Consider the following 23,979-nt stretch of genomic DNA (forward strand, 5'->3'; position numbering starts at 1 on the left):
TGTCTACAGAGCCTTTATGTCGTGTGTGTGTCTCTCTTCCTCTTCTTGCTCCTCTCCCTCTGATGCTGTTTGAATCCCATCCTGTGTTTATCTCCGCTGTGTGTAGAGAACCGCAATGGAAATATTTCTGGTAGAAGTTTAAATATCTGACTTTCTTTCCCTTCAGTTATTATCTTGTTATCTCCATTTGAATATGTTAGCATTCATTTGCATCTCATTTAAGTAACATAAAAGCTAAGGCACTTTCGAAGTTGGAGAAAAATAAAAAATAATATAAAAGACATTTATAAACCTCTCTTCCTTATCGAAAACAATGAAAACCAATGTCCATCAATGACATAGAATTTATTGTAGCTCAATCAATGTTTCATTTTTACTCTAGTGGAGTTAGACATGAAAATAAATTACAATATGAGACAATTACCACCTAGTATGTCTGTGATATCATGATTTTGAATATAGATTTTCGCTGGTTTTAGACGTCGACTAAGAAGCACCATTTTGACATTTTAACTTCCTGCTTCCTGTTTTAATTGTTGAAATGTTGAATGGGATTAACATTGCATCAGCTTGTGATTTTTCAGTTGAAGGCTATCTAGATGAAACAGGAAAATGCTAACGTGTAGTGTGTTGTCTTCTCCGTGCAGGTGATGCAGCACCCCAGCGAGGGGGCTCAGGTCCTGGGGCTGCACAGCCAGCTGAAGGACGCCTCGGTGCCCGTCGCTGAGATCAGAGTCTACTCCCTGTCCAGCCAGCCCATCGACCACGAGGGGCCCAAAGCAAAGATGTCCGGTGAGAACGACCCCTCAACAAATCTTGTCTCTCCTCCCCTGTTTGTCTTCCGGTCTCCTCTAACGTCCTCTGTCTCCGCAGATCGCTCTCCAGACATCGACAACTACTCCGAGGAAGAGGAAGAGAGCTACTCGTCGGAACAGGAAGGCAGCGACGACCCCATCCACGGACAGGTGTGTTTGGAAACGTGGAAATAACGCCGTTACATTTGTTTTCTGTGCTTCAATTTGTTAGATGCAATTCTCAACAATAGCTTTTTTTGGAGGGAAATGTAATAAAAACTCGAAAATCTTTGTTATTAATTCTTAATTTTACCTCAAAAGAAAGTGGTTCTGATAATTAAAAATACAGTTGGCTTGTATACAACCTGCTAATTGACTGATTGTGCCTATGATACCAACCCTTAGTAGAGCAATTTTAACATCGCCGATCAAACAATAGCCAAAATAATTACATTATTTGTCCCTGTCGTTCCTATTTAAAAATGGCAGACCAACACATAGTGAAATGTTTTATAAAAGGCTCATTTATTACATTCTGTTCTGTGCAAAAAAGCTGGGCACTGAAGTCTTTATCTACTGCTACTCCAACGAGGGTAGATAGTGCTTTTTCTTGGGGACTATTTTAAGCTGTGGATTAATATTCTTCATTTAAACGAGTGCTTATCTGCAGCCGGCGGACTGTGCTCTGTTTGCAGAATGGATTACAGTAACATACATTGTCAGCAAGTGCAACAATGGACGCTCCCAGACTTTACTTGTTAGTGGGATCAAATTATTGTTGCCTTTGGGTCTTTTTAATAGGATTTGTGGACAGTAATGAAATAAAAATGTAGGATATCGCAACCCTTATCCTTTGAAACCCAAAATGTAATAACTTTTGCTCTCTCTCAGTATCTATTTGACGAAGAGGACGAGGTGAGGAAGAAGAAGCCGAGGCGCAAGCTCCCTTCAAACGCCGCAATCACCCGAGTAAGAGAAACACCTCTCTCCCCTCATCAATCCTCCCCCCTTTCTCCCTCCCTCCCTTTATCCATCTGTTTTCTATACGTCCTGCTTGTTTTGTCTCCGAAGCAATTTGTGGCAAACCTGTTTGTGAAAAGCCTTTTCAAGTCAATTGATTCGACTCGAGTGAAACCCTCGCCCTCATCTGCCTCTTGCATCACCTTATTCAACCTCTCCTCCTCCTCCTCCTCCTCCTCCCCCTTCCTCCCTGCCTCCCCCTTCCTCCCTTTTCTGTTGTTCCAAAAATCTATTTCCTCCCTCTCCCTCTTTCAATACATGTGGTTCAGGCCAATTTTCTGGGAGGAAAACGTTGAAGCAAATCATCACAAGCACCCGCAATAATTGGAATGCATGGCCTCATTCTCACACACACATTTACACAAACAATCAGCAGGAGCACAGAATAACAGTCAGACGTGTTGGAAACTCTGAACATTACAATTGACCTTCAATTTGACCAGGGGAAAGCAGTGAATTGTGTAGTGTGTGTGTGTGTTTGTGTCAGTTTGTCTCAGCAGGTTATTAATGGAGCGCTCCTGTGGAGTCCCAGCGAGATTGTCACTGCTGCTCCCCAACACCACCGCCTGTGGATAACACACACACACACACACACGCACACGCACGCACACGCACGCACGCACGCACACACACACACATATAATAACCATCATTTCTGCTCTGCTTGAGGGCATGAACACACACACATTAGACACACTCAAAAGCCATTACAACAGACCATTTTCTCTGAACTGTGGTTGGAAAACACACTCATATACACAGAATGATTATCATAACCACAGTCCAGCATGAGGTCGTCGCTCTTACATTTTTAGCAGCAATTGAGGACACGACCCCCAGAAACAAAACAACTCTCTACAGCCACTCAGACATCCAATAATGTCGCTGATGGAAGCTTTGCCAACAGCTGATATGATCTCTATCTACAAAAAATATCCAGATTTTACACAAGGAGCATCATTGTTGTAACGAATGTGTTTCCACACATCCGAATACTGTCCACCAAAGAACATTTACATGCACAAACACCTATATAACACTCTAGGAAAGGGAACCCCCGCCCAAAAAAGCATAATAGGGCCTCTTTAAATAAGATTTGTACCCATTTTTAATCAAAACGAAAACGGATGATGTGTAAATATGTAGTTTCACAGCTCATTGTTAAGCTGGCCGGCTCACAACTCTACTTTTTTAAATATCACTTACATTGGCGTCTTATTTCTTTAAGCTTTAAAAAACCTCTTTACACTTCCTGCTCAGTACCAGAAAAACAAACACAGTGGGTCATGAACGCAAAGCAGCATTTAGCAGCCAAGGAGTCGAATATGAGGTAGGTAGAGACCAAAAGCAGAGCTAAATTGGATTACACAAACACAACTCTAAAGGAATATTAATGTCGCTCCATAGCTGCTGCATATGTAAATAAGCAACTGATAACACGTTATTCATATCAGCAATGCCAAATGTCCTAACAACTTGTTTCCTTTGCCCCAACGTAATCAAATATTGCAAGGTTAAAATAAAGTCGACAATACAAAAGTTCAAACGGCTGAAGACCTCCTTGACTTTTGTAGAAAAATGCGGTCGATATAAAGTTTCTTTCAATGTTTTTGACCTCAAGTGCGCATTAAAAAAAGCCTGAACTGCTGAGTCACTTTTAATCAATGCTCCCTACCTTGCTTTCAAAATGACTCAGCGTGTCCAATAACTAAACAGGCAAACATCTGCCTTCGGAGGCGTCGACTGAACAACCTCTCATATTCCAGTTTAATAACACAATATGAAATGCACGGAAACATCTGCAGAGGTAACACTTTATGTGAGACGCAGAAATATGTCCTGGCGGTGTATCCATTAAGTGCTGCTGTGCGTGTGCGTGTGAGTCATCGAACATGAATAGCACATCTTTCCCCTCCCTCACACACAGAGATATGAACATCAATCTCACATTGTCTTCTTTCTCTCTCCGCAGCAACCCAACATTAAGCAGAAGTTTGTCGCCTTGCTGAAAAGGTTTAAAGTCACTGATGAGGTAGGTGGCTTCGGCTTTGTCACACGCTTTCACTTTGGGTGTGTGTTTGCTCCAGAGGTTGTTGCTGGAGCTTTGAAGACGCAGCGAGGTGTGTGGGAGGGATGTGGCACAACAACCGGGAGTCGGCTCAAACAGTAAACACTGTCGAATTAAAATAGAACAGAAATGTGTTTATGTGCCTCTGGAGTCCATCAGAATGTGTGTGTGTGTTCTTTGGTTTGTCTTATCCTTAAATTACCATTAACATATATTTATACATCTTGGGTCACCCTGAAGTGGCTTATTTTGTAATAAGGACCACCTCACCGACAATACCCGCCTAATTACAAGGCTAAAGAAATGAATAATTTTACAAAAAATAATGTTTTAAATAGTTTTTGTTGTTTCATTGCTTCTGCTGAAACAATCAGACCGCTCCCTTTTTTACGAGATGGAACTGCGTCCATAGTGACGGCCTGTTATTCATACCAGCAGTCTGTTATTAAGAAATAACAGACCATAGAATTCTGTTATTGACCAATCAGAAGCGAGTATTCAAGAAAGACCTGTATATGTCTGTTTATGTAAGGGACAATGTGCAGTGCACTGGTCATTGTAGTGAAAAGAACCTTTCTCATTAGTATTTATTATTTCTGTTTTAAGAAGAATATATTTTTTAGTATTTCAGGCAACTCAGTATTTGATTCTGATTAAGAGCTCTGCTTATATAGAGATTATAAAAATAAAATGTTATGATTTTTTTCTGTGTTACTACTTTTAAAATATATCCCTATACACATTTACTTGTTGCTGTTGTTGAAATCTCAGCCATGTGGGTGCATTCTGATGTCAACAGGAAAGAGTGTGTGTTTGGTACCACAGTTGGGAACAACATATGTCTCCTCAGTAGGGATTATCACCTCTCAGGGGAGCAGGTTGTTGACAGGTTGTTGTTTGTTCATAGCTTCTGTTTGCGTTAACAGAACCAATCCGAGCTGGTTGGAAATGTTTTCACACATGAATGTCGGTCACTTATCTCCTCTGCTTCTCGTCCAGGTTGGTTTCGGCCTGGAGCACGTGTCGAGGGAGCAGATCCAGGAGGTGGAGGAGGACCTGGACGAGCTCTACGACAGTCTGGAGATGTACAACCCCAGCGACAGCGGGCCGGAGATGGAGGAGACCGACAGCATCCTCAGCACGCCCAAACCCAAACTAAGGTGGCTGCACAAACCTACAACACGGCTCATATATAAAGACATATACACATGCTGCATCCAAAACACTGATAGGACTCTCTGTTGTTCAGAGCTCCCTCTGTTGGTGAAACCTGCTCATCGTCGTCATGTATTGAAGTTTATTGTAGGTTATCTCGAACCACAATCTGGTTGGTTGGTTGCCTTTTTGTTTTCATCTGAATGTCAACCAAAACCTCAAATCTCATGTTGAATGATTTATTTAAAACATAGGATTTAAAAGTCAAGATTCATGAAGTAAAGATGGGAGGGACATTGTTTTGCTTCAAATATATGAATACACTTTGTCATGAACTCAAGGAAGGTGTATTTTTAGGATATCAATAAGAGAGTCAAAGAGTAGCATTCAAACCTATTTTTATTCCCTCCTTGTGATCCCAGCGCACATTTAGCCTCAAAATATGACTCAAAATAGCGCTATTTGATGGTGTTGAATGTAGTGTAATAAATGGTCCAATATAAATAGACTCTCATGAGACACTGCTGATTTGTCCCATTTCTGTTTAATGTTATCATTATCACCTGTAATGTCCCTATATCAAACTAAGCTGTAAGAAAGACACAATACTAGAGACAGATTTGTTTTCTTATGTTCTGTCTGTCTGTGTGTTCAGGCCGTTCTTCGAGGGAATGTCTCAGTCCAGCTCTCAGACGGAGATCGGCAGTCTGAACAGCAAAGGCAGTTTAGGTCGAGACACTTTCAGCCCGGTGAGTAACTCTGATCCAGGAAGCAGCCGCTGCAGCATCAGCAAGAATGTAACTTATGTGAGCTGTGGGGCTTTCATGTGGCGCTCTAGAAACCCTAAACCATTGAGCTGAGTGCAGTTCATCTTTATTATTCCCAAAGGGTGTTCAATTTCAGACAAGACCTCATTTAGATTGTGTACAATGGACTAGTGATACAGGTACAATACTTACCTAGGACTACACATAGCCAATGAACCTTAGCCTTAAATCAACAATCTGAAAATAAATAACTTTTTTTTGTTTGATCCAGTCACAGCCAGTCAAAATATACAACCAATATACATGTAGATATTTGTATTCAAATTATTTTCTTAAAAAAACGATATATTGGCCTTTACAAAAAGAATTGCTTTAAATCATGACTTTTTAAAGACTTTTTACTCAAATTATTCAAACATGTTGTACATCCTGGCCGTTTTCACTGTGAGATGTGTTGATGTAATTATAAATGTTTTCTTAATTACACAATAAACACATAGTCCTAACCTAGTACTTATTCAACAAAGTGCTTCAGACAGTTTATCCGTGGTACTAGATAGAGACAGTGATATAAAGAACTGGAAGGAAACACTTTTAATTGAAGCTTGAACACAACATGCGTCTCTGCATTGATGAGGGAAACATCCAGATTGTGAAGCCTGTTAAAATGGCCCATCAGGGGGGGCGGTGTGCAAATGTAAAAAATTCAAAAAGGTTTGCTTAATGGAGCAGGAACCCAATAGCTCTTTTACGGTCGCCATCTGCTCGATAGAAAGAGTGTTGAATGTGCTGAATGGATTTCACTGCAGTTCCCTCTTTAACAGTAATGCTGAAGTAAGCCTTTCAGTGTTGGGACTGGTGTTTGCACACTTCCTGAAAATATGTTTTCAGGGGAAAACGTCTGCTTTCAATTCAGTAAAAAAGATTGGTTATAATGTTTTTTTCCTGTTGCTGCAAAATAACTTCTGTAATTGCTTTATTTTCAAAAGACCCAGTCCCATTAAGCTTGTAGACTGAATGCAGTTTCCTCGTTTCCCCAGCAGGGGGAGCAGCCTCCTATAGAGAAGATGAAAACCTCCCGCAGCCGCAACCTGGAGGAGGCTCTATCTGAGACTGACACACTGGTATGACTCTTAGTGTGTGTGTGTGTGTGTGTGTGTGTGTGTGTGTGTGTGTGTGTGTGTGTGTGTGTGTGTGTGTGTGTGTGTGTGTGTGTGTGTGTGTGTGTGTGTGTGTGTGTGTGTGTGTGTGTGTGTGTGTGTGTGTGTGTGTGTGTGTGTGTAGGAGACAGAGTTAATGATCTTTGTTAATAGCGCTCCATCGGGAACTGGCTGCCATCTGCGCTGTAAGTGAGACAGATTGAGAGAGACGGAGAGAACGGAAGAAAGAGTGAAATAAAAAGTAATGGAGAGTCGGAGTATCTCCTTTTTCTGACACTGGGTGTGTGTGTGTGTGTGTGTGTGTAGGAGCTAACAGATCAGGAGCTGTTTGCTGAGGTGGGCCCCTGCATCACGGTGTCAGTGGCAGAGAAGCCCCGTACGCCTCTGAAGAGCAGCAAAAGTGAAACCCAGGCTATGCCATCACCAAGGTAACCAATCACCCCAAATCACAATAAAAAACACACATGGTGCCAAACTGAGATATTTCATTTTATTTAAATATTTTTGTCATTTATGCATCTACATTTGTATGATTTGATAGGTTCATATTTGTACAGCATTTGTATCTATTCCTGCATTCAACACTGAATATCTTGGCAATCTATGATGCCATTTGAGCTTGTTTTAGTCGTGCTGACACCTTTGTTCCGTCTCCCTCAGGTTGGATGGAGGCAACACGCCCCGACAGAAGCGCATCAGCACCCCCATGAAGGAGAGACAGCTATCCAAGCCTCTGAGTGAGCGCACCAACAGCTCCGACTCCGAGAGATCCCCGGAGCTGGGACACAGCACGCCCGTAAATTACCATCCTTTCCTCAGTCCTTATCATGAGCTACACAATCATTTTACCGGAGCATACGGACATGAATCATCCTGTCGCAGTACAGACATTTACAAAAAAAACTGCCTTTGTTCTTTGTCCGCCTCTTTGTTTAGTTTTTTTCCAAGGTAAAGAACACAAACTATAATCTGTGACTCCCAGGAGCTCGGGAATGAATAATTGATTTGCTCATGAGTCATCTGAAGAGTAAATGTGTTGCTGTAGGGAAGTGTATGACCTCATCGTGTGTGTGTGTGTGTGTGTGTGTTTGTGTGTGTGTGTGTTTAGCTCCTGAGGAAGGTGGTGTACGACCAGCTGAACCAGATTTTGTTATCAGACTCCGCTCTCCCCGAAAGCCTGATACTGGTAAACGGCACCGACTGGCAAGGGCAGGTAAGTGTGTGTGTGTGTGTGTGTGTGTATGTATGTGTGTGTGTGTGTTTTTAGGTGTGTGTTTTCATCATTATTCCGTGTGTGTGCCCCCCCCTTCATTATTTCCGTGGTGTGTGCAGATGTTGGAGAGCAGCTACAGGTACAGAGACACCCGGTGGTCTGCACGTGTTCCTCCGCCGAAATCCAGGCGTGCTGTCGGCCGTGCTCACCGCTCCACGAAATTTGTAGACACACACACACACACACACACACACACACACACACACACACACACACACACACACACACACACACACACACACACACACACACACACACACACACACACACACACACACTTCTAGTCAAACCATCCCTTGGCTTGCAGGATGACTCATCTCCTCAGGCTTCATCTCTCCTCCTCTTTGCCCTCCTGACTCCACATCTATAACTTCTGTTCATGCCAAAACAATACTTTGTATATCTCACCTATTTCTCCCCCTCACTGTTTTGTCTCCATCTGTCCCTTCTGTTAACTTTGTTGGACTTTGCCAGAGCATATAAAGGAAAATAGGTGATACAGTCAAAGTAAACGGTGTTGAGATACCAACTGGTTATAAACTGTAAGAACTAGGATTCTCAACAGTTAGCCTTTAAGAAGACTGTTATCTGTATTGTGTCCATCCAATCTGAGACAAAGGTATTCACTTAAGAGGCTCCATGTGTTTTGGTTTTAAACAGGAAGGTGTATTTTCATTAATGGATAACTTGGTCATCCTCTAACTTTTTCATCATTAACGAAAAATGCTCATAATTGGTGTTCCTTCTCCGATGTTAAGATGTGATCATTACCATAGTTTTACATCACTGCAAATTAAACAGTTCCTCCCCCTTCTCTCTCTCTTTCTCTCCCCCCATAGCTGTAACTGTAACTCGTCCATGCCCAGGGCGGTGAAGGTGGCGGCGGTGGGCAGCCAGAGTTACCTGGGAGCAATCCTGCAGTTCTTTGTCACTCAGCTCGCCAACAAGACCTCCGATTGGCTCAACCACATGCGCTTCCTGGTCGTGCCTCTGGGTAAGAGAGTCTGCGGCTGTTTCCATGGAGGATACATATTGGGATAAATGTGACTGTTATAAGCGTCTAGTATCTTAAAAATGTCTTGAACCATACCTGTGCTTTTATTACATTTGTATTTGTTTTCACTGATTGTGCTGTATTGTCCAACACTTACCGTCCAATTACTTTGCTCCATCTTCTCCATCAGGCTCACACCCGGTTGCTAAGCACCTCGGCGCCCTTGACAACCGCTACAGCTCCTCCTTCCTGGACGGGGCGTGGAGAGACGTGTTCAGCCGCTCTGAGCCCCCACAGACAGGTACCCCCTCCCCCCTCCATGAGGCCCTGATTGAACACCTATGTGGGTGATATTGGGTCCAGTGTTAATTTTGGCAGCTGTTTTTTATTTAGTCTTAGTCTTTAGACAAAAATGGTTATTAGTTTTAGTCACATTTTAGTCATTCCTATCCTTCGTAGTTTTAGTCTAGTTCTAGTCGACGAAAACTCAAAACGTTTTAGTCAACTTTTAGTCGATGAAAAATTACATTTTAGTCAAAATGTGTCTCTATACTCTCTGAACGCTCCGTCCCCGGCAGATCTCTGTGTCCGCTGCAGCATGTCTGTTAGGCCCCGCCCCCCGCACACAGAGAGACACAGGGAGATCGCTCTTCTGGCGTGAAGAGAGCGGAAATAATGATATTGCAAGTTAGAAACGTAAGATGCATTTTGACAGACAAGACGGACACTTGGGGGAAAATATGCTGCATTTTGAATGTCCGATAGTCCACCATTAACACCTTAGTCCCGTCTCGTCAACGAAAACTAAATATACATTTCGTCATAGTTTTCGTTATCAAGAATCTATTTTTAGCTCGTCATCGTCTCGTCTTAGTCATGTAAAAAAGGTCGTTGACGAACATTTTTCGTCATAGTTTTCGTTGACGAAATTAACACTGATTGGGTCCCTACAAACACACACACGGTTCCCTCTCCTCCACAGATCAGCTGGATGTAGCGGCAAGAATCTCGCAGTACATCAGCGGAGCCACGGTCACACACCAGCTGCCCATCGCTGAGGCCATGCTCACCTGCAAACACAGGACGTGAGTGCAGAGTCACACAAAACACAAACAAGAACCCTTGATGTTGATCTCACTAATCTGTGTCCTTTCTCTTTCCAGGCGAGATGAAGACTCCTACCAGAAGTTTATTCCCTTCATAGGGGTAAGATTTACTCTATATATCGCAGGAGGTTGCCAAATCAGATCTGAATCGAAGAATTGTCGCTGATTTTAGACATTTCTGCTTCTTGTTTTCCAGGTGGTTAAAGTTGGTCTCATCGAGTCGGGTCCTTCTCCAACAGGTCAGTGAACGGTTACTTAAGATATAAAAGAAAGAATTCCAGGTATACTACTATGCATCTAAAATGGAATAGGACGAACAGAAAGTTAAATTAAATAACGTACAGTGGAATGAAATACTGACTTTATTTTATAATATCAATATTTGGACTGTAAACAAAGGAATTGAACAGTCCTGTGAGTCTAAATAAAATATAGAAGGCGCTAATAATGTACATTTTCTTCTGTGATCCTCCAGGAGATACAGAAGAGGGCATGTCAGTGAGCTTGGCCGTCCCCTCCACGTCTCCCCCCTCCCACGGCTCCCCCACGGGGATTAAAGAGGCGGCCACACCCCCCTCCTCCCCCTCCATGGGCAGCGTCCTGACAGTACAAGGGTAAGAGTGACCTGAATGATTTCTCCTTGTTTAGAATGTGTCCCTCATCACCCCTTTGGGCAGGGGAGAAACATCCATCTTAAAAATAACTCAATTGTAAAGTGATTCTATTGCCCTTCAAATTAAAAACCAAATAGCAGATTAAAAGGTAAAATATGTTATTTTCTCAAATGTATAAATGATGTTACTCTCAATAAAGAGAAAGATTTGAACACCTAGAAACAAGATATCTATGTTAAATGTTGAATATTGAGTTTCTGGCAGCAGTATTCTCTTTGATACTTCAGTCCCGTTTTCCTCTGCTGGATACATTTGATATGTTCCCCTCCTGCTGCTGCAGACGGTCTCTCCTGCTGTGTCGTATCTAATCTTCTATCCCACCCTCTGCAGAATGCATTCGGTGCAAGCATCACATCTCATATAGTCCATGTTCTTTAAAAATAGTTTGGAATGAAGTTCCTGTTGGCACAAAATCATATTTATATTTTTTGTATGTATTTATAGAAGGACCATGCATACAAAAACATTCATCTCAGCAAAGACAAGAGATGCAATATGCCAGATTATAGCTAATAGCTAATTTCCATCTGTGGTCCTCAGGCAGGTTCATAACAATCAATAAACAAATAATAACATTGCTCAAAACTCAGACTACAGTGTGATTCACGTTGGCATGACTGGTTGCTTAATATCATTTTTTTCGCACCATAAGAAAACGAGTTAAAATCAGTACAGGTTTTAAGCTTCAACTGGAAAAGTATTCCAGTGCTTGATGGCCGTAAACGAAAATTCAGATCTGGAGTTTCTGCAACTCTGCTCACGGCGAAACTGAAAAAAGCTCCTCAATATCATATCATATTCACAATTTGTGCCATTGCCTATATGTATTTCTTAAGCACTTTTTTCTGGAATCTAACAAAAAACTTGACTTCAGCTTTAAGGATTCAACAAAGATATGTTAAGGGGAAAAGGATGATACATAATACAAAAGAGTTGGAGTGATATCGGTCCAGAAAAGGAGTTGTGAGCCCTCCTGATCTTGTATTTCTCTCTAACTGCTTCTTTAACTCTCCGTCCTCAGGAGTCCCAGCATGTCTCACGGCGTGGACGCCATCGGCCTGCAGGTGGACTACTGGCTGGCGTCTCTGGCGGAGAAGCGGCGGGAGGGCGAGCGGCGCGACACGGGCGGCAAGAACACGCTGAAGAGCGCCTTCCGGTCGCTGCAGGTCAGCAGGCTACCGGGGGAGGGCAGCAACGACACACAGGCGCAGGTCAGCACCATGGCCATGACCGTGGTCACCAAGGAGAAGAACAAGAAAGGTGAGACGAGGAGCCCAAGAGTGGATATCCTCAGAGGGGAGAGGAACTCTTCTTTCGTGTTCTAGGTCCAGCTGCATGATTATTTCCCTCTGCCTCTCCGCAGTTCCCACCATCTTCCTGGGGAAGAAGCCGAAGGAGAAGGACGTAGACTCAAAGAGCCAGGTCATCGAAGGCATCAGCCGACTCATCTGCTCCGCCAAGCAGCAACAGACCTTCCTCCAAGGTAACCTGAAGGATAACATGGTGACCTCCAAGTCCTTTTGAATGTGTTTGTATCGGTGGTTATGAGGATTATGGTGCCATGACATACAAAGCCAATAAGAAAACGGTGGGCAACCCGAATATGCAGATGATGTGGTCGTATTTATGCCTCATGTTAATGATGGAGCAGCTACAACTTCAGCGAACCATGATTGATCCAAACTCCATTCATAAAACAAGCATTTTAAAAGTTGTTTGCTTCTCATCTTACAGACGGACCTGACAACTCGTGAATTTAGGCTTTACACAAATCTTAATCATAAGGAAGTCATTTTGGAATCCTTTTGATCCATTTATTCTGATTAAATTCCCGCTAAATCTGTTTGTTTTGGGTTCATATTGATATTTTGAAGCAGATGAATTGCATTGCATTTGGTGTGAACACAGCATAGTTGTTGTCCTCCTCCTGTTATTCAGCTGAGTGTTTCTGTTTCCCTGCAGTGGCAATAGACGGCGTGGAGTGGAACGACGTGAAGTTCTTCCAGCTCGCCGCTCAGTGGCCCACTCACGTCAAATACTTTCCTGTCGGACTTTACGGCTACAGCAAGCCCCCCTCCTAGGGGTGAGCACCAGCCGACTCCTCTGACCCTGACTTGACCTTCGACTCTCCTTGATCCCGTAACACGGACGCGCAAAGACCCCGCCTCAGACCAGAGAGAAGACGCCGAGTGGCCGGACAATTTTTCTTTCTTTAGTTTCATTTTGGCTACAGTCGTCTTATTCGTCAAGAGGAGGAAGAGGGTGGTGTTGGGGTGCTGCGTTGTTACTAGTCACTTTAATGCCCTTTTTGTGTGTGTTTGTTTGTGTGTGTGGCGAGTGTCCATGCACACGTGAATGTACAGTGTGTGTGTTTGTGTGTGTGTGTGTGTGTGTGTGTGTGTTTACAAGGGGCTTACAGCACAAGTTTATTAGCTAACTGCCATTTACGTTTCCGTTCTATGGAATGCAATAGCATGTAACAACTCACCGATTTCAAGCCCTTAAAGACCGAACCCTAAACTCTCGCTTTCCTCAAGACCCCATCCACACGTGCATGCTCCAAACTAACCGATACACCACTCACGTGCCGGAACAGAGTAACTCGAAATAAAAAACACAACAAGGCTTCAGTGTATGCATGAGTCGCTGAAAACACAAAGGAGAGGCTCCTGTATTCACACAATGCAGTCAAACTAAAGGCTTGCATGTGATTTCCTCCACCTCACATACATCCACAGATGCCGTCAAAAACAGGCCCATTATTATTATTTTTTATTTTAAGGGCTTCCATATAATTTAAAATATTTTTTCTGTACCAAAATAAGTGATTTGGATGTCAAATGCCAAACAAAAAATAATATATATAAATGGGAAGTGTCTTTTTTTAAATTGTGCTCTTGTGAACAATAGTTCTTGACGCTGTTTTGTGATCCATAGTGTACGTTTTTGTGAAGAGTTCCAGGATTTCAAAGCAGGGGATACTACAACGTGCAGTTTTCTTTATTTTCTCGTTTGCTATGCACACACAAAGACACATCTGGGTGTTGGCAGAGCACGGCTGGTCAAAATAGATCAACACAAGCGAGTATGCAACGATGAAATGCATAAACAAGTCGAAAAAGATGTATAAACTCAGCTTTACCACCATGAGTATCTTCACCGCAAATATAGGATTTTAAACACCTGCAATAAAGCACAATGTCGTATGCCAGTTGCCCCCAAAACAATATTCCTTATTGGCAACAGGATGGCAGCTTTTACTTCAGTGAAAACAGCAGACCTGGTCAAAGGAAACCTCATTTTTTAAGCTTTTTCCATTATTCTAAAGACTCGTCAATAATAGTTCATTTCATCGGGAAAATATAAATAAATATTTGGGTTGATGTGAGTACTTTTGGCATAGGTCTGCTACATGCTTTCTCTAAGATGTCGTGGGGTAATTAGTGAGAGTACAGTAACCGGTAACAGTGTGTGTGGTGAAATAAATGTAATGTTGTCGGAAACGTTGACAACAAAAAAAATCACTAAATAGGAGGAATACTGTGTGTGTGTGTGTGTGTGTGTGTGTGTGTGTGTGTGTGTGTGTGTGTGTGTGTGTGTGTGTGTGTGTGTGTGTGTGTGTGTGTGTGTGTGTGTGTGATGTGGTCATTATCAACATCATTGATTAGGGCTGCGGTGGTCATACTGTTTACTTTGTATCGTGGCACAATGCAGATGCTGATTTTTACCATAACTAAGTGCTTTGAAATTAAACAATCATAAAGTAGATAACGTTTTATTAAAGTAATTTGATTATATTTATATTTCAATCCAAGAATGTATCTGCAGTTGTGGTCTAAAAGCAGTTGTTTTGCCTTGTGTCACCTACATCGTAACTCTCTCCATGTCCAGTAAAGTATTAGCATTTTTATTTTAATAGTGTTAATGCCAATGTCTTGATTCAAATGCGTTTTTTGTTGGTTTGATTTATTTGTTCCCTGTGTCGATATTACAGTGTTACAGCACCTGTTACACGATGGTTTCAAACTAAAGGATTTGCTTGTTAGTTCACTGGCTGTTTGACTAACAGCTCGTCCGTCACCGATGAACAAACACTCAGTTTGGTGTCGATTGATTATAAGTCCTTCCAAATATTTGAATGTATAGCATTTAGTTTAAAGGTGCAGTTTTCAGGCACAAGTAGTTGTGTTGCTAGACAATTTGGTTATTTGGCCTAAAACTGACTTTACACATTGAAGGTCCCACCAGTCCAGTGCATTCATTGTAAAGTCTACATTAACAGTGGAATTTACCCAAACTTTTTTGTGGCAAACAGTTAATGGCCCATTTAGAAATGTGTACACTTACGTTGAGAACTAGTTAAGGGCTGGTAAAAAGACAGGGTTTCATTATTCCTTAATATCAGTGAGTGGTTTTTTTAATTCCACATAAATTACATTTTAAATAGCAACACCTGCTCTTAAAAAAAGGTTAGAAGTAAACACAATTGGCAGTTATTAAAGTTAACCCCTAAGACTTTTGATAAGAAAACAAGTACAATCGACCTCTTAGAGCGAACACATACAAGCTTTCATAATTGGCCACTAATTACTTTATTAATGTGAAGTTATTATTACAATGTGAAAGGTTTGGATCTAAGGCCCCCAGAAACGCCAACCAATCAGAGCAGAAAGGTTCTTAAAGAGACAGGCGCTAAAACAGAGCGTTTCAGACCGAGGGTGAATACAGGTATATTCAAACAGAAAGTACGAGAGAAATAACAGTTTTTTTTAACATTGAAGCATATGAACATGTTTACAGTAGAAACCAACAATAGAGCATGGACCTAAACAATTAGCATAATATGTCACCTTTAATTCGCTTTTTGCATTGTAACAGCTTAACACTCAATAAAGGCATTAGTGGCGACTTAGAAAGCTCCTTTTGAGTAGGTGAAGGCAAACCATGTTTGAAATTTGAAGAAAACGTTCCAACATTTCTAGATGGAATAAAAAATGCTTGATCTTTTTAAACTTGAACAATAACAGTGAATGGGAAATTGTCCTCTGTTTACTATCTAAAACGCTCTTTGCCTTGTAGTGTTGTTGGCGTTATTATTACAATGATGTGAATCTAAACTTTTCCTAAAAGGTAGACAAGTCTAGTTTATTGATGCCTCTTCCTCTTGCAGTCTACACAGAGAGGTTAAAGGTCAGCTGGCGCTCAGTGATTGAACTGAATTTGGATTTTCTTTTTTACTGAAAGAAAGGAATTTTAAACAAAATCACTGCCAAAACTAAAATGTGACTTTACTCAGATAGATGTGTGGGTTTCTTTGGATCTCTGATAATTCATTAACAACAAAGCGATCCTTGATCTGAAGTCAACATTTCAAAGTTGGAGGAACTTTTTTCTCATCTTTCATCAACAACAGTTCCAGTTTACACGTTTTCCTACAGTCTCTTTAAAAAAAAAACTCTGGTTGTTCCGTATGTAAGTCTTGAATTTGTTCCTGAGTGTTTTTACCTGTACCTGTATGTGTTTGTGACGGTGTATCGATGGTTCCTCTGTCCTTGACTAGTCGTGGTTAGAGATTCGGAGCTGTTTGGTCCGTCAATAATCTCCGTCAGTGATCAGCAGTGTCTTGTCCCTCCACCGTCCTCAGATATACCTCTGACGATGAGAGCGTTCTTCACCAGGCTTCCACAAGCTTAGCATTCTAAAATCATCTGAAATGATATTGTCCATATTCCCTGACAGCTTGTACATTCTGCCGTATATCCTCATGGGAACAACATTTGCCTAAGCAGTAGATTTCTGGCTGATTTCTGCTCAGCGCGTCCTAAGCTTGTGGAGAGTATTTTGCACATGCCATTGTTTCTTCAGCAGCAGTCTTCAGCTTTTTTGCCTTTTGCCTATAACAATAATTATAATAATAAACTATAATGCTTGTATATATCAGATAGTACTTGTAATATTGTATTCTAGCTCTGTTTTTTTGTTTTGTTTTTCTTAATTTGACATGTTTTGTAGAACTGCTTTTTCATGATTACGTTTGTCAATCAAACAGATGTGGGATGAAAAGTGGAAGTGTTCATTATTTTGTTTTTTTAAATAAAGATATTCCTGATTTGTAGCTCAGCCTCATGTTTTTGTGTATGCGTTTGTTGCTTTTGTAGCTTCTTTATACTTACTTAAACAGTTAGATTTCAATATATAACATTTATTTAGCTGTTAATGCTTTCCATTTGAGTTATGGAAACAATGGGCTTGCAATAAGAAATAAAAATGACGGGAAAATAAGCAAACATAATAAGTAAATACTTACAAGCTAGTTAAACTGCAATAAAACTTAACAGAAAATAGTTATCATGCAGGACAAAAAATACATTCATGTTTAATGCAAATACACCAAATATTGAGATATATTGATAGTCATTGTAAATGTTAATGGTAAACAATTAAAATGGGTCATCGTAGTATTTTAGATGGTGATATAAAGAGTGACGTTGTAAATAAATCGTGCACATAATGCTTTTGAAGCAGGTCAGTCGTACACACAGAGGGCCTCTCACTACCCTGATGCCCTGGTTCGTCTTTGAATGGGAGCACAAAGAGTATGAGCACAGCAAGAGGCTTCACTTCTAACTATATCCTGTTACGTGAACACACGTGTTTAATTATTTACTTTTTGAATCTGAATTAGTTAGGGACAATATACTTGATCAATTCCAAATGATTTTGAATGCTTTATTGATTATATATAAAATAAATCAGTTTTATGAGAAGAACTAAGTCGATGGGAGGCTAGCTAGATCGCCAGTTTGGCTGTACGCATGCGCAGGATTGTTTCCCGCCCAGTTTGGAGAATGGCCAACGCAACAATTCATCTTGACATTTTACTTCATCTTTGATTGTTAAATTGTGGAAGAACCGCCGTTTTTCGTCTCCTAGCTGTCCCATTTGAGACATATCCAAAAATGACGTCCTTCTTTGTTACTGAATATACGTTTTTGAGGGGATGACCAGTCAGTACCGGCATGTTTAATAATAGCTTTCCAGCCGGCCTGAATTTTGAAGTAACGGTCTGGGTAAGTTGAAGTGAAACAGACGTTAATGAACTGCTTGAAGCTTGGCTAACTAACACGCTGTAGCTAATCGTATTTAGCTAAACTAAGTGATAAATAAGCTATATTAGTGTGCCATGTGCAAAACAAACAACGTGAGAAGCGTGAAATGAACGACACAGGTAAGCTAACGGAAGTTCACAGCCCCTAGCTTCGTCCAAAGTAAAGTTAGAATTAACGGTAATTCAACTGTTAGCTTTTCGAACCAACTGGCGTTAACATTCATTTCTTGGCTGAATCATCACTGCCTTTAATTAAAACTTCGTCGTGTTTGATAGGCCTACATTGCAGACGTCTTCAACCTACAATACGGTTTTAATTTGAAAAACACAACCGGAAGCTGTTTATTTTACGTCGGTAGACTTGACACTAGTTTGTCCGGAGCATCACAACATTGTCCTGACGCTTTGTTCGAAGGACAGAAAGCATCGCACTTGTCTTCGATGAAGGTAAATATACGGATTAATAATATTGAAATTACATGAATTCGATAATTACGTTGCTGAAATAGATATAATTTTAGCAAGCTGTCAAATAAAACGCTACATCCTCGGCGAGGTCCGTAAATGTTTCATCCGAGTCACCCCTCGCCTGTGTTTTTACCTATAAAACAGCACTTTTTAAAATGAATCTTGTCATATTCTTATCTTTGCATATCGTATATACTATACAGTTGCCTAATATAATGTGCATCAGTGTGTTTTTGTGTAATATCTTGATGCTCGGGCCTGCACTGTTTACAAACATGTCGGACATTTTCACGCATTTTCAGTGATTCTTTTTCGGAATCATCTTTAAAAGCTTTGCCTTTTTCTTTGATCAGTCCTCTCTATTGTCGGTCACCTTGATTGATATGATGCCAAGCCAAACACTGCCGCCCATCCCGGGCACAGGCCTCGACCATCCTCCGGCTCATCTATCCATTTGTAGCTTAAAATAGACACGTAAAAAAAAAAGCCTGGATAAGCGAAATTATTATATCCGGATGCTTTAATTTTGTATTTTCTTTACTTTCACCTCTATGCATTTTGCAAACGGAGCATTTGAAAGGATGTGTGAATATTGGTGCATTGCAGTCAGTGTATGAGGCGGAAGGGAAGAGGAGGGGGGGGAGGATGGGTGAGAGAGATAGACACATAATAAGGGAGAGAGAGAGAGAGGGAGAGGAGAACAGGTGCACCTCCTCCATGAAAGCAGGAACAGAGAGAAAGTCACGATGTTGCACAATTGCCTCCTCTGTCCTGCTGCAACGGTCTCATTTACAGCTGCTCAATATTCAGACCTGCGGGAAAGGAAGTGACTATTTACTGGGCCGGGCTCTGTCTACAACCTGATGTGGAACAACTCCAGATATTGTTAATCCAAGCAGTTTGAATGTTGTCCTTTTCCGCTACATCAGGGTCCAATTGAGAATGTTCTCCTGTAATGTTTGATGTTGACATCATCACTCAGAGCTGCTCTACCCAGCAGAGATCCACTCAGTCATGTGACAGCGTCTCACTTGAATTGGCTTTACTGGTCAATGGCAGTTGCTGCGTCACTGTCCAGCTCGGATGAATCCTCTTTTAGTAATCTGGGTTATTCATACACCTTTCTGTCCCGCCTTACTACCCAAGGGTTACGTAAGGTTATTATGAAACTGTAAACTATTGTTCAGCCCTTGACTTCTTTAAAACTGTAGAGAAAGGGAGCACTGCGGGAAAGAGAAACTTACTTTCTTTTTTATCTTGTCGTTCTTTTTGTTGTCCTCCCCTACATGACCTTGTGTGAATTATGAGAATTTCAAGCAGTACAGGACGTGAAAAACAAAACGCACACACAGCGAAAACAAGTCTCCTTTCCCCGATAACGTCCTTCTTGTAACATTTGTCTGCTCTGTCTTTTTCCTTTCCCCACAGTGTGTATGAAACCAGGCTATGTCCACAATGGTGTATCCTCGTGAAGAAGCCCTGGAGCGCCTGAGCCAGGATGACATCGTCCTCAACACCAAGGCCGTCATGCAGGGCCTGGAGACGCTGCGCGGCGAACACGCCCAGATCCTCAACTCGCTGCTGGACTGCGCCCAGCCCCCCGCCGCGCAGGAGAAATCCGGCCTGCTGCGCAAGAGTCTGGAGGCCATCGAGCTGGGCCTGGGAGAGGCACAGGTAACACGATACGGAGCCAGGTTCAGGTTATTTATCTGTACGCGTAGCTAGGTTTGGTTTGCAGCTAAAACACAAGGGATCCTTTATGACGCACATTCTAAAACCACACAGAGAAATCCCTACAAAACATACCCCCTTTTAAAGCCTCTAGCACAAACAATAAATACATAAATAAATAGGCATTGCTTCCATAGCAACCAAATAAAGCTTTCTGATTCTTGATGGATAAGTCTTCATGAAGAGGGGAGTCCTTACAGTAATTAAGTCAAAATAATCCACAGTGTGTAAAAGTCCCATTTTTCTCAAAGGTGATCATCGCCCTGTCGAGCCACCTGAGCGCCGTGGAGTCGGAGAAGCAGAAGCTGCGGGCTCAGGTGCGCCGGCTCTGCCAGGAGAACCAGTGGCTGCGGGACGAGCTGGCCGGGACGCAGCACAAACTGCAGCGCAGCGAGCAGAGCGTGGCGCAGCTGGAGGAGGAGAAGAAGCACCTGGTGTTCATGAACCAGATCAAGAAGTTTGACGACGACGTGTCTCCGTCGGAGGATAAGAACCAGAGCTCTGGCGGGGGGGGAAGTGGAGGAGACACTTCCAAGGACAGTCTGGACGACTTGTTCCCCAACGATGACGACCAGGGGCCAGGTATGTGCTTTAGGAGATGCTAACAAAGTGTATAGGCTGTGAGTTATTCTCCTTATATATGAATCTACACATTGTTTTTCCTCAAACTCAAGATTACATAATGCTTTGAAAGTCTGACCGTGCGTTTCAAACCCACAAATAGTCTGTCAGACACAAGGAAGGAGCAAATCCTCCTCTTTCTGGAAGCAGCAAATATTCAGCTTTATTTTGCCTGAAAAGTCACTTCATCAATTAAATCGATTATTTGAATCCTTGTAAATTAAATATTCTTTCATGGAATGAATCATTTAGCTGACTCGTTGTTTCAACTCAAGGTAATAGTGCAATCATATTTGAAAGTGATGCCTGGAAGAGCTATTTAGCCTTAAGGTAACACCCCTTAGGAAGGAGTAAAGTGACTCGGCAGAAACAACCTGGAACACACAAAAGATTTCCATCCTAGTTTGCATGAACAGGAGCCTGACACTGGAGGAGGGTGTGTTTCAGTGGTAGAACACAGGAAGCAGAGATAATTGCTTCGGGCAGTCGGTCCTTTTGTATAGCTAACCTTTCTTCCATTATGAATGAGTTAAGTCAGATAGAGGGATAGTCTCTCTGAAGAAGGTAGAAATCACATTTCTATAATTATTACCAAAGCTACACTTGGATTTACCCCTTTTTATAATTCATAGGTTTATTTAAGTTAAAGTTGTAAAATCCTTCCTTTTGGTATTTTACAGAGTGTAAATATGAATCTGCTTTCACGTAGTTGTTCTATTCATAGAGTTACAAAATAAGAGCCGGATACAGTCCTTCCTTTCATTCACAGTCATGTCAGTGAGTCATTTCAACTCAGGCTCACACACAGCTCCTTGTGTCAGTGGAAAACATACAGATTAACGGTCAAACTGGGAGATAGTTTAGATAAGATTAATAAATGATTTGAAGCAGGACATGTGGTCATATTGATGCTTCACTCAGACGGTCACTAATGCGGTGCGGTTCACTCTGCAGCTTGGTTAGCTCTCCGCTCCATTAGCCTGGGAGTAGGGCTTCCCATAATTGCCGTTTGGTCTGTTTATTTATGAAGAACTGAATAATCTTTATTCCTCCTTTTATAATTCAATTAAATGTTGCTCTAGTTTGGGAACTAGACATCAGGATCACAAGAGAAATGTCAGGTTCAGGAGTTGAAAGGAGACGAGGTGCTTTGAGAGACAAACAGTTGGAGAAGAAAACAGTTTATTTGACGGATAGGGAGACATTTAAATATCCTCTCTCCTGTCCTCACAGCCCAGCCCAGCGGAGAGGTGGCGGCTCAGCAGGGGGGCTACGAGATCCCGGCCCGCCTCAGGACGCTGCACAACCTGGTGATCCAGTACGCCTCGCAGGGCCGCTACGAGGTGGCCGTGCCGCTCTGCAAACAGGCTCTGGAGGACCTGGAGAAAACCTCCGGACACGACCACCCCGACGTCGCCACCATGCTCAACATCCTGGCTCTGGTGTACAGGTGAGGAACGGAATGGACATACTGTATATTCCACATTTACAAACGTTTCCCCATTTGGGATGAAGACGGTATATCTAGTCTCATTTGAGAGCTTTGAGTCGTTCTGTTTGTCCTCCAGGGATCAGAACAAGTACAAAGAGGCGGCTCACCTGCTGAACGACGCGCTGGCCATCCGAGAGAAGACGCTGGGGAAGGATCACCCCGCTGTGGCCGCCACCCTCAACAACCTGGCCGTCCTGTACGGAAAGAGAGGGAAATACAAGGAGGCCGAACCTCTGTGCAAGAGAGCGCTGGAGATCAGAGAGAAGGTAAAGATCCACAGCGCCGACCTCGTAATGTAATAAAAGTATATTTTCTATTCAAAGTCCACCATTTAAATAAACCATACATACTCACAAAAGCGATATCTGAGTACTTCTTCAACTAAAAGCATTAATGTGAACCTCCATGTGTGTCCAGGTGTTGGGGAAGTACCACCCAGATGTAGCCAAGCAGCTGAACAACCTGGCGCTGCTGTGTCAGAACCAGGGGAAGTACGACGAGGTGGAGTACTACTACAGACGCGCCCTCGAGATCTACGAGTCCAAACTGGGAGCCGATGACCCCAACGTGGCCAAGACCAAAAATAACCTGGTGAGGACGTCCTTCAAGAGAGATTTGAACTATACATTTGATATACAGAAATGAAACTTTAGTTTGTTTTCTGCTCTGCAATCTCATCGTATTCTGTGATTCTGTGTTTTATTGCTGTTCAAAGAGGATTTAGTGAATTGAAAGATTGTTCTCCTCAGGCGACGTGCTACCTGAAGCAGGGGAAGTTCAAAGACGCTGAGGCTCTGTACAAAGAGATCCTGACCAGAGCACACGAGAAGGAGTTTGGATCCGTCAACAGTGAGTAGACCGCTGAGCCTCTCTAGAGTGAACACAATGACACTGACATTGTGCTTTACTGAAAGGAAAAGACTTTGACTGACCTTTAACCATCTTCAGTCTTTAGTTCATCTCCACCAAATCATTCATCTTTAGAATTAGAACCATTTGAAATGCCAAGTTGATACAAACAAAAACTTGATCAAAAAGAAAAACAAACTCAGTGTTTCAATGTTTTTTGGGGACATTTGTGTCCTAAACCCTCTGAGACCCACATGGGACATTTCCGTTTTTGCATAGTTTTGTGTTTTGTCTTATTTTGTCATTTCTTTCTTTACAGTATAATACAAAGAAATCAGCACAACCTCAGCTAATCATATATGTCACTCATTAGAGACTTCTATACATTATAATAGGGGATATTAGCCCATACATTTCTTTTAATTTTTCAAACGGAGCTTGAATTTTGTACTCATTTCATTCAAAATAACTGCTAACCATAACATACACTGCGTTAGCTTAGCCGAGCTCCATTCAGAAAACACGCATTTTAAAAGGTTTTTCGCCTGCCGTCTGTCTGCAGACTTGTCAAAGCATTAATTCATGGTTTTTACTAACCGGTATCAGTATGTTGTTACTTCGGCATCATTTTGAAACGTGTATTACAATTAAATCACGGTCAAATATGTTCATCTTGTTGTAGTTGTAGCCCCCTTGCCA

The 23,979-nt window shown here is 42.0% G+C and overlaps 2 protein-coding genes across 2 annotated transcripts in view; both read left to right on the plus strand.

Annotated features, from left to right (window-relative positions):
* LOC104958421 (phosphofurin acidic cluster sorting protein 1) overlaps window positions 1–13,637 on the plus strand; it is a 16,828-nt gene extending 3,191 nt beyond the window's left edge. Inside the window, 21 exon segments of the mRNA XM_010786160.1 lie at window positions 648–792; window positions 874–965; window positions 1,686–1,763; window positions 3,787–3,846; window positions 4,882–5,042; window positions 5,693–5,786; window positions 6,845–6,928; window positions 7,271–7,392; window positions 7,625–7,760; window positions 8,073–8,178; window positions 8,297–8,362; window positions 8,365–8,401; window positions 9,077–9,231; window positions 9,422–9,532; window positions 10,214–10,316; window positions 10,395–10,437; window positions 10,534–10,576; window positions 10,813–10,951; window positions 12,033–12,271; window positions 12,375–12,494; window positions 12,974–13,637. Coding sequence (XP_010784462.1) covers window positions 648–792; window positions 874–965; window positions 1,686–1,763; window positions 3,787–3,846; window positions 4,882–5,042; window positions 5,693–5,786; window positions 6,845–6,928; window positions 7,271–7,392; window positions 7,625–7,760; window positions 8,073–8,178; window positions 8,297–8,362; window positions 8,365–8,401; window positions 9,077–9,231; window positions 9,422–9,532; window positions 10,214–10,316; window positions 10,395–10,437; window positions 10,534–10,576; window positions 10,813–10,951; window positions 12,033–12,271; window positions 12,375–12,494; window positions 12,974–13,092 — 2,253 coding nt within the window. The 3' untranslated portion in view covers window positions 13,093–13,637.
* A 4,844-nt stretch (window positions 13,638–18,481) lies between these two features.
* Window positions 18,482–23,979, plus strand: part of LOC104958422 (kinesin light chain 2) — a 15,097-nt gene continuing 9,599 nt past the window's right edge. Inside the window, 7 exon segments of the mRNA XM_010786161.1 lie at window positions 18,482–18,566; window positions 20,016–20,261; window positions 20,570–20,900; window positions 22,173–22,389; window positions 22,508–22,697; window positions 22,849–23,022; window positions 23,181–23,280. Of these exon segments, the coding sequence (XP_010784463.1) occupies window positions 20,034–20,261; window positions 20,570–20,900; window positions 22,173–22,389; window positions 22,508–22,697; window positions 22,849–23,022; window positions 23,181–23,280 (1,240 nt within the window). The 5' untranslated portion in view covers window positions 18,482–18,566; window positions 20,016–20,033.

This window comes from Notothenia coriiceps, unplaced genomic scaffold, assembly GCF_000735185.1.
Source record: "Notothenia coriiceps isolate Sejong01 unplaced genomic scaffold, NC01 NC01_scaffold00028799, whole genome shotgun sequence".
Taxonomy (NCBI): domain Eukaryota; kingdom Metazoa; phylum Chordata; class Actinopteri; order Perciformes; family Nototheniidae; genus Notothenia; species Notothenia coriiceps.